The following is a 9,298-nucleotide window of genomic DNA, read 5'->3' as shown; positions in this document are numbered from 1 at the left end:
CACAGCCCCGCACGGCACAGCCCCGCACGGCACAGCCCATCACGGCACAGCCCATCACGGCACAGCCCATCACGGCACAGCCCCGCACGGCACAGCCCCGCACGGCCCGGCACGGCCCCGCGCACCCGCTCCGCCCTCGGCGGGTGGCCCCGGACGGGGCGGTGCCCGGAGCCGCGCGGCGAGGCCGGGGACGGAGCCGGAGAGGGGAGCGGGACGGGGCAGCGGCGGAGAGAGGTGCGGCTCTGGGGCACTGCTGGGGGCTCGGGGGCTGCGGTCCGTGCTGGACGGGGGCAGCTGGGCAGTGGGGATACTGGTGGGGTGGGGGATACTGGTAGGGAGTGGGGCCAGAGCTGGGGTCTGGGGGAACTGAGGTCTGGATTACTGGTTGTGATGGAGTCTAAGTTACTGGTGGAGTCTGGAGAAACAGGCTTTGTGGATACTGCTGGGGCTTGGGGGAGCTGGGATCAGGGTTTACTCGTAGAGTTTGGAGGGATTGAGATCTGGGGTTACTAGTGGGATGTGCGGCTACTGATTCTGGTAAAGTGTGGGCTCAAAGGTGGGGTTACTGGGGTGTGGGGTCAGTGCAGGGGTGGGGCAATGGGGCATAGGGTGGGTGGCCCAGCAGGGCTGCTGGGTGGGGTGCAGCAGAACAGGGTGGGGTGGGTGTGCCTAGGGTGGGGTGGGGGTCCCTGGGTGTGGTGAGGGGTGAGCTGCGCCTCAGTTACTGCAGGTTGTCGTTCCTTGAGGGTGGCCTTGGGCTGTGGGTCCCAACTTGCAGTTGTCTCCCAGGCAGTGTCTGACCTGGGAAGAGAGCCTGGGGGCTGCTGCCCCATCCCACATCCCTCCCCACAACCCCCCCTCCAGCAGTGTCCCCATGTACAGCCTTGCCCATGGAGTGGCCACTCTGTGTTTTCTTCAGAAAGAGGGAAAAAAGTTCCCTTTCCTTACTGCTGAGCTCATTCTTAAACATTTATATTAGGGGGGTTTGTGGGGAGGGGAAATAATTGTGTAATGTCTTAGGAGCAGGGGAGCATTCCAAAAGCATGACTGCGTGGCCTTTTCCAGTGCTAGAAGTCTGGCAGCCAAGTCTCTCAGTGGCCGCCAACCTCCCCAAACCCAGCCCCAGCCTCTCAGCACCCCCGGGGAATGGGAGTGTGATCCCCGGCTTCCATCTGCGTGGGGTGGGCTGGGAGCAGGGGCCTGGCTGAGCCCCCCAAGCCAACATCCCTGGGAAAGTGTTCCAGGGGAAACTGGAGACTGGAGGTGGTGGATTGGCTGGCTGTGTGTCACGGGGACCAGTTGCATTTTGTTTCTATTTTGCCAAGTGCTTTTGGTGTCCAAACAGTTTCAGTTTATGTCCAGCTCCTCAGCTCAGGTAGAGACTGCATGAGATTTTGTGGACTTTCACTTGCATCCAGGCTCCTGACAGCTACAGCTTCTGCGGGGAAACGTGTAAGTGGAAAATAAGCCAAGTCACTGTCTTCCAACAGGTTATCAGGAGCGTTTAACCAGGCTCACCTCCCAACTTGCCGTTTGCACTGGAGAGGCGTATTGACATGAAAAGTAAGGAATTGTATTAGCAAACACTGATCGGCACTGGGGCAGGCAGGCGTTGCACAAGCACAGGCATCTGCTGAGATTGTGGCATGTTATTTGGAGCTTTCAGCAAGACCCTTGTGCTACCGTGAGGCTGGGAAGGCTGTCACTACTGCAGGAGGTAAAATAAGAACATGGCATGATGTCCTTTGGAAAAGGAGGTAAGGGCAGGCAGCTTTTCCCTCAGTGCTCAAACACTTGTGGTTTGAGCTTTATTTAGGCTTTCAAATTCTTCTGTTCCAAGTGCCTTTCTCTGTTTTGCTTGTGGATGTTTTTTGTGGGATTTAGCAATGAAAACGAGCCAGCCTGGACACTCTGCTCCGGGTCTGGGTCTGGACAGTTGCCCTTTGCCACTGGAGCGTGTGTTAAGCCCAGCCTGCCTGGTTGTGCCCAAAGAATATCTCCAAAAAAAATGGGTAAGGTCTAAACTTGAGCGCTGGGTTGAGCTCCTATTTTGACAATCACCTGTTTGGATATAGGAGGTCTAGAGGTCTGAGGAAGGTTTCAGGAAGTTCTCTCAGTGGTAAATACAGACATTTTCCTTGGAGCTGGGTAGTTTTGGCAGCAGAGGCAGGCGGGATGACAGGCAAGCCAGGAGGCTGGGAGCAGTGGGCAGCGGTGGCACGGGTGGGTGTGGGTCAGCCCGGGGTGTCAGCGATGGCTGTTGGCCTTGGTGAGGGCTGGGTGAGGGCTGAAGAGATGAGGGATGAGGGCTGAGGGATGAGGACTGAAGACTGAGGGATGAGGGATAAGGGATGAGGACTGAGGGCTGGTTTGCGCTGCACAAACAGCACAGCTGGGCCAGCCCAGGGGATGGATGAGTGTGAAATTACAGATGCTGCTTTGCCAAAGCCAGCGCCACTTGGATGGTCTTGAGCTGCAATCCACCCAGGAGCCCACGCTCTGCCCTGCCCATTGCACTTCCCTTAGCATCACTGTTTGCTTCCAGCCTTTTTTGGAATTTTTTTCTGCCTTTCAACGTTAATGATTCTATGATTCTGTAGTAAGAGTCCCTCTGGTGCTTGCAACAGTGGCCGAGACGCTTGTCCTGCACTGCCTTGGCCATGGCTTAGGTGTCCCAGCAAATGAAATTCCCCACAGTGGGCATTCCTGTGGGACTTTAATTTGGAAGTTTACTTACTTTATTATTGTACCAGTGAGTCCAAACTGCTAAAACCATTTCTGCAGTGGAACTGCCCCACGGCACTGGGGGTATCCCTGTTGGGGGTGTCCCTGCCAAGGGGCTGCTCCTAGCACAGCTCTTTCCCCCCCAGCCCTGCCCAGATTCAGAGCTGTGCCTCTGGCCAGGGCTGTGATCCCTGGTGTGACCGGTCTGACCAGGGTGGGGCCGTCAGCAGTGCTTGGGAATTTCTGCTATAGAACAAAACCCCTCTGTTACCTCTAGGAATTCGAGTCTGGCCAAGGAGGTTTGTTGAAAGATTTCTGTCCCTGTTTGGAGTCCTTCAAAGCATTAACATCTTTCTCTGCTATTCCTGAGTCCCCATAGCAGACACTGGATGATGGACACATCCTGCTGCCAGAGGAATTCCCTATATCCTGCTCAGCAGGAACTTCATATTTTGAGGCACAAAGCTGGGAGAGACCAGCAACACAAGGGCTGCCCTGGAGCTGGCTGATTTTATGGTGATGGCTTTAGAACAGTTGCATGGAAAGTAGAACAGAGCAATTTGGGGTCATGTTGCAGCTTTTTGGTGAGCTGAAGGAGATGCTTGCTCAGGATTTGGCTGGTGCTGGCAGTGGTGGCACAGTTTAAACCCACAGCCATGCCCGTGTGGGCCCAGCCTGCCTGCAGCAGCAGGTGCAGGGATGGGCACAGGAGCCCTGTGGGGTTGGGCAGTGGGAAATGCTGGCACACAGTTGCTGCTCCCTTTTGTTTTCTCCATGGATGAGCAGGAGGCATTTCCAGCGGGGCCCTGCGAGTGCTGCTCGCACCCAAGAGCTGCCAGTTTGGATTGCCAGCGTGGTCTGGGCAGCGCTGGCTGTGTTTTGGGGTGGTTGGCACTTTGCAGACTTTAAAATCTCAGCTCCCATGTCTGTTGTGGGTGACTGTGTGCTTTTAATCATTTGGCCTGGTGGCACTTGCAGTAAAGCTGTCCTCAGATTATCATAGAATCCCAAAATGGTTTGGGTTGGAAGGGACCTTAAAGCTCATCCTGTTTCACCCCCTGCCATGGCAGGGACACCTTCCACTGTCCCAGGCTGCTCCCAGCCCCACGCAACCTGGCCTGGGACACTTCCAAAGATAGGGCAGCCACAGCTTCTCTGGGCAGCCTGTGCCAGGGCCTCAGCATCCTCTCAGGGAATAATTTCTTCTGGAAGGGGATCTGAGGTCTCCCAAGTGCCTTCTTTTCCCCAGGCTGAACACCCCCAGCTCTCCAGGCTGGCTCCAGAGCAGAGGGGCTCCAGCTCCTCGCCTCGTTCCAGCAGCTCTGTGTTCTCCCTGTGTCAGGGACCCCAGGGCTGGAGGCAGCTCTGCAGGTGGGGTCTCACCTGAGTGGGGCAGAGGGGCAGAATTCCCCCTCCCTTGCTGCCCACGCTGAGGGATCAGCCCTGCACACGGGGGTGTTTCTGGGCTGCCAGTGAATGCTGCTGTCATGTTGAGCTTCTCATCCACCAGCACCCCCAAGTCTTTCCTCTCAGGGCTGCTCCCACTTAATTCTTCTGCATTTGTACTTGGGATTGTCCTGTTTGTCTTTATGAAGTTGTCTTCATGTTTTCCACTCTTTTTATCTGCTCATAATCTGGCAACAGTGCAAAGACCTTTGCATCAGAATCCTCATCCTGGGGTCTGGCCCCATCCTGCTGAGCAACAAGAGCATCCCCTGGCAAAGAAGCTCATCTCTCCTGGAACAGACAGCCGCTGGCATCTGGTATTGGTGCTGTGCCAGCTGCTGGGTCCAGGGCACGGACTGGGGCACCCAGCCGACCCCTCAGGCTCACAGCTCTCCCAGCCTCATTGCCCTGCTCGCCTTTGCACACCAGCTCTGGATTAGTAATGGGCTATTTCTGGATGGCTCTCCTGAGTAATGGAATGAATTGTGCTGAGATTTTGGGTGGGGACAGTGCCTCTGCCCTCTGAGTCACCACTCGGCGTCACGCCGGGCTCGGGAGCTGCTGGGCCCGGAGCCGTCCCGGGTCAGGGAGGACGCTGGAGGCCGTGGGAAGCAGCTCTGGGCGTGGGGACTGTGCTCACATTGGGGCAGCTGCCGTTCCCCCTGCAGGGCAGGGCAGCATTCGGGCAGGAGCAGTGCCACTCCGGTTGGTTTTGGTTTCAATCCAGTGTCTGCAGCCTGGGCACGGACAGATCCTGGTGTCCACCTGGGAGCGGCTGTTTATGTCCTTGGGCATCTCCTGCTCCTTAGGCTGCAGATGTTGTCATCTGCCTGTGCTGTGGGTTAGATACTGGTACGGCCCAAACTGCCTTTCCTCTTGGAGACAGGGAGTCACAAAGCAGCATATCATGTTTTGCTGTGGGCAAAGAAGGTTTGTGTCCAAGTAAACAGGCTTTTTTCTCCCTGAGCTCTCTGTTTTCTGTGCTGTGGACATGTTGCTGGAGAGAGGACGAGCCTTTGGTCAGACAAGAAGGATGGTTTGCAGCAAGGGTTGGACTTGTACATCTTGGAGGTCTTTTGCAGCCTTAATGATTCAGTGAGACTGTGGGTTTGTCTGGCCCAGCTGGGCAGGAAGGAGCAGCAGGGCATGAGGAATAGGGACGGGAGGTGTTTTCCCCCCATGCTCAGCACTCGCCTCCCTAAAAAGTGCCCCTGGTTCCTAAAAGGGACCCTTTGGAGAACCTTTTTCTTTTTTTCTCTGACTTCAGTGTTGCACGAATGTGCTCACCTTCCTGTAGACATGCTGCTCCACTGGGATGTGAGCCTGACACCAAGGATCCCAGCTGAGGAACGTCCCATCTCCCGGATGCAGCCCTTGATTCTCACTCTTCTCACCTTACAAGTGCCAGCTTTCTATTTTTATTAACAGCTCAAGAGCACTCAGCAGCCATGAACCATTCCTGCCTCAGCTTGTGAGCCAAAATGCTTGGAGCCTACAAAGATCCATGGCTACAGCACAGTCTGGTCTGGGGATGGGTGAAAACTCTCTCTCTTTTGCCCAAACCATTGGGCACTGTGATTTGTGAACCTGGGGTGGTTCCCGGGGGTTTGTGTGACAGGGGTGATCTGCCAGGCACATCAATGAGACAAGCAGGTCTGCAGCCTGCCTTTGGAATGCCAGTCAGCCATTCAGGCTCATTTCTTAATCCTTCACTTGCAGCTAATTATGATGCAGCCGGACTCCTGCTTTACCCTTTTCCTTCCTTTTCTGTTGGCATAGGGTGAGGGTAGGATCACTGGGGCAAGGGCAGATTCCTGGCCTTTGTTAAGGCTTAGTATGAGTGCCCTGGTTAAAGGCCAGGCTTGTGATATTCTGGCCTTCCCAAGGTGATCACAGTGATCCTGGAGTGATCCCAGCATGATCCACTCCCAGTGCTTGCAGCTCAGTGCATCAACATTGGTGTGTGTGTCCTTCCCACAGGGTTATTTCCTGTGACCCTTCCCCAGGCTTCCAGCATGAATGGCTCCTTCCCACCCCGCTGCCTGGGCAGAGGGTTTGGAGAGGGATAGGGCTGAGGGGGAAAGCATGGAACATCCCTGCCTTCAGGAGAGGTTTCTTGGTCACCTGTAATTTTCCCCAGAGCAGTGTGAATTTTCAGGGATTAAACCCTGACACGTCAACCTGCGTCATTCCCAGGATCTCTGCAGGGACAGGGGGCTGGTGATGTGCTGAAGGCACGTAAGGAGTAGGACAGGCTCTTTGGACTGGGAATCTGGGGATGGAAAATAGATTTTGGTCACAAGGCTGGGGAGGGATGTGGTCCCACTATGGCTGATTTTCTCATGCCTCATTCAGATGCTGTGCCAGGCACTTTGTGGCATTGTCCTGGCTGGTTCCCAGGCTCATCTGTAAACCCCTTTTGAAAGTGAGGGATGCAAAAGCATAGTTTTCCTTGCAGAACTGCATCCTTTTCCCGTGGGGCAGAAAGCTGCCTGCTTTGTCGTGGGGTTTCAGCTCTGTTTGCTGAGTGATGACTGGCACTTCTCCCACTGCCAGTGTCAGCGTCGGCTCTCTTGGTTCCATGGCAAAGGCTCCTTTTTCAGACAGGCTGGGATGGGGCCAGCCCGGTGGTGGGTGCCAGGCACACAGGTCCTGCTTGCCCAAACCTCCAAGAGCTTGGCTTGGTGTGCTCCAGCTGCTGATCAGATTATTTGGAGTCTGGTGAGCGTGCTGGAGTGAAATCCAAAGCACAGTTTCTGCCCTGAATAATTTATAATTTAAAATAAACCCAACATATGCGTGGAACTCTGAGATTGTCTAAAATCCTGGTTACCTGGGTGGTAGCACAGCAAAACCAGGGAGGGTTGGATGTCTGGGGAAGGCAGAGTGGTTTGTCAGCTCCCACAAGGTCCCTGTGTGCAGCCAGCAGCACTGACCACAGCTGGGATGGTTCTCCCAGCCACAGCAGCAGTGCTAGGTGTAAATGGTTCCAATCAGGCCAGTTCTTGTGGTGCCCATGAGCTGAGGGGTGTGGGAGCTGAAGGGGTGTCTGGCAGAGGGTTGGGCGACCTTCTGTCCTGTCAGTCACTGGCTTCTCACAGTGGGATGTGCCCAGGTGCTTGTGTCTGGGATCTCCCAGGCTGTTGTGCACAGGAATTTGGGGGGCCAGGAGCATGAACTGCCCGTGCTGCTCTGTCCTGCTCATCTGCTGGTGTCCCTGCAGCGATGGCAGCCATCAGGAAGAAGCTGGTGATTGTGGGAGATGGTGCCTGCGGAAAGACGTGTCTGCTGATCGTATTCAGCAAAGACCAGTTCCCTGAGGTCTACGTGCCCACCGTGTTTGAGAACTACATTGCTGACATAGAGGTGGATGGGAAGCAGGTAAGGGCCATTCCCGTCCCCTCGCTCCATGTCCCACGCTGGCAGTGCCAGCCCAGTGCTGTTGCTGGGATTGCTCTGTGTGCTCGGATGCACCTGCAGCGCGCAGAGGAGCCCATGGCTCCAGCATTTCTGGGTCACCCTGAGCCTGTCCCAGTTTGAGGAAGAGCAGAGCTATACCTGAGGAAGATAAACCTATCACTCCTGGCTTAAACCATGCCCTTCTCCCCCCGCAGGTTGAGCTGGCCCTGTGGGACACGGCAGGACAGGAGGACTATGACAGGCTGCGGCCCCTCTCGTACCCGGACACAGACGTAATCCTCATGTGCTTTTCCATTGACAGCCCGGATAGCCTCGGTAGGGACTGGGGGGTCCCCAGGACTCGGTGCTGCTGCTGAAACCCCTGGGGTCTGGGAAGCCCCCATGCTGCCCCTCGAGGATGCCAGAGCCTTCCCTTCATCCCCTGACCTTGTGTGCACTTCAGAGGAATGCTGGCAACTTGCTGACTGGGCGGAGGTGGTGGGAGAGGGGGGTGCTCTGGGAGCTCTCCCTGCTCCAACGGGAAAAGCTTGGGGCTGGTTTCTGTGAGGAAGCTGTGGGGTAGCAGCCCCTCAGCTCATAGGATTCCACGTGTGCTTGTTGTAGAGAACATCCCTGAGAAGTGGACGCCGGAGGTGAAGCACTTCTGCCCCAATGTGCCCATCATCCTGGTGGGGAACAAGAAGGACCTGCGGAACGACGAGCACACGCGGCGGGAGCTGGCCAAGATGAAGCAGGTGGGGACAGCCCTGGGTCCCCCAGCCAGCAAGCCCATACCAGATATGGGTATCTGCCCATACCAGATCCTGGCTGGACGGGGGCTGGATGCCCCAAGGGCAGTTGCTGTTGTGTTCCGGCAATGTTTCCAAACCTTGTTTTTACTGCTTCCTAGGAGCCGGTGAAGCCAGAGGAGGGGAGGGACATGGCCAACAGGATCAATGCCTTTGGCTACCTTGAGTGCTCGGCCAAGACGAAGGAGGGGGTGCGGGAGGTGTTCGAGATGGCCACCCGTGCTGGCCTGCAGGTCCGCAAGAACAAGAAGCGCAGAGGCTGCCCGCTGCTGTGAGCGGCCCCGCTGGCACCGGCACCCGCTGCCCTGCCCGGGGAGGGACAGACAGCCCAGGCAGCACCTCGTGCTGCCACTACCTGTCCTGAACCCTTTGCACCAGAGCTGCCACCCACGCTCACAGGGTGTCCCTGCGACATTCCAGGGCCATGAGGGGCCAGTGCCTTCAGTACCTGCTGCTCTCCGTGGGCCGGGTGTTCGTGTTGCTCCCTGCGTCGCCCTGTTTTGTACTGAGCTCCCTGGTTTTGCCTTTCCCATGGGCATTGCTGCGGTGTTCACTCTCTTTCCCCAGCTCTGGGCAGGTGCCACAGAAGCAGGAGGTGCCACTCACAGCTCACGTGTAGGGTGTGCCAGGCCCTTGGTGTGTTTTGCCTGCTCTCCTTGGCCGTGCAGGCAGCACACAGCAGTGTTACAGACTTGCCCGGGCAGTTCTGGCCCTGTCTGTGAGCAGAGCTGGGCTCAGCTGCTGCCAGCAGCTCTCCTCCCGGGACGTGAGCCCAGCTCTGCTGGTATCGCCGCCTTCGAGTCTGCCTCGGTCATGGACTTGGCAGCAGTAAACCCAACTGCATAATTGGGAGAATAAATGCGAACTGGTATTTTAGTAATTGTAACTTCGCTTGTGTGGTGTTCTTCTGGCTCTCCTTT

The 9,298-nt window shown here is 56.4% G+C and overlaps 1 protein-coding gene across 5 annotated transcripts; it reads left to right on the top strand.

Annotated features, from left to right (window-relative positions):
• The first annotated feature begins 100 nt into the window (after nucleotides 1-100).
• RHOC (ras homolog family member C) lies at nucleotides 101-9,264 on the top strand. 5 transcript variants are annotated; one of them, XM_053998283.1, is made up of 7 exons: nucleotides 101-234; nucleotides 1,491-1,757; nucleotides 1,885-2,012; nucleotides 7,394-7,551; nucleotides 7,785-7,905; nucleotides 8,194-8,324; nucleotides 8,480-9,264. In XM_053998283.1, the coding sequence occupies exons 3-7, from the start codon at nucleotides 2,009-2,011 to the stop codon at nucleotides 8,651-8,653; spliced, it is 588 nt and encodes a 195-aa protein (XP_053854258.1). In that variant the 5' UTR covers nucleotides 101-234; nucleotides 1,491-1,757; nucleotides 1,885-2,008; the 3' UTR covers nucleotides 8,654-9,264. The 5 variants fall into 5 exon arrangements, with proteins under 5 accessions (XP_053854258.1, XP_053854257.1, XP_053854259.1 ...); XM_053998282.1 differs by lacking the exon at nucleotides 1,885-2,012 and having other exon boundaries at nucleotides 1,491-1,563; XM_053998284.1 differs by lacking the exon at nucleotides 1,885-2,012 and having other exon boundaries at nucleotides 1,491-1,717.
• Nucleotides 9,265-9,298: the final 34 nt, after the last annotated feature.

This window comes from Vidua macroura, chromosome 24 (assembly GCF_024509145.1).
Source record: "Vidua macroura isolate BioBank_ID:100142 chromosome 24, ASM2450914v1, whole genome shotgun sequence".
Lineage (NCBI taxonomy): Eukaryota > Metazoa > Chordata > Aves > Passeriformes > Viduidae > Vidua > Vidua macroura.
This window is presented reverse-complemented; position numbering and strand designations above follow the sequence as displayed.

What these genes read in the sequence shown, in the direction of transcription:
- RHOC (XM_053998280.1), top strand. Translation starts at nt 1,736, where the DNA reads ATGATGTCCTTTGGAAAAGGAG. An exon ending in TGACAGCCCGGATAGCCTCG is followed by an intron (nt 7,906 to 8,193) that starts GTAGGGACTGGG and finishes TGCTTGTTGTAG; the next exon opens with AGAACATCCCTGAGAAGTGG. An exon ending in AGCTGGCCAAGATGAAGCAG is followed by an intron (nt 8,325 to 8,479) that starts GTGGGGACAGCC and finishes ACTGCTTCCTAG; the next exon opens with GAGCCGGTGAAGCCAGAGGA.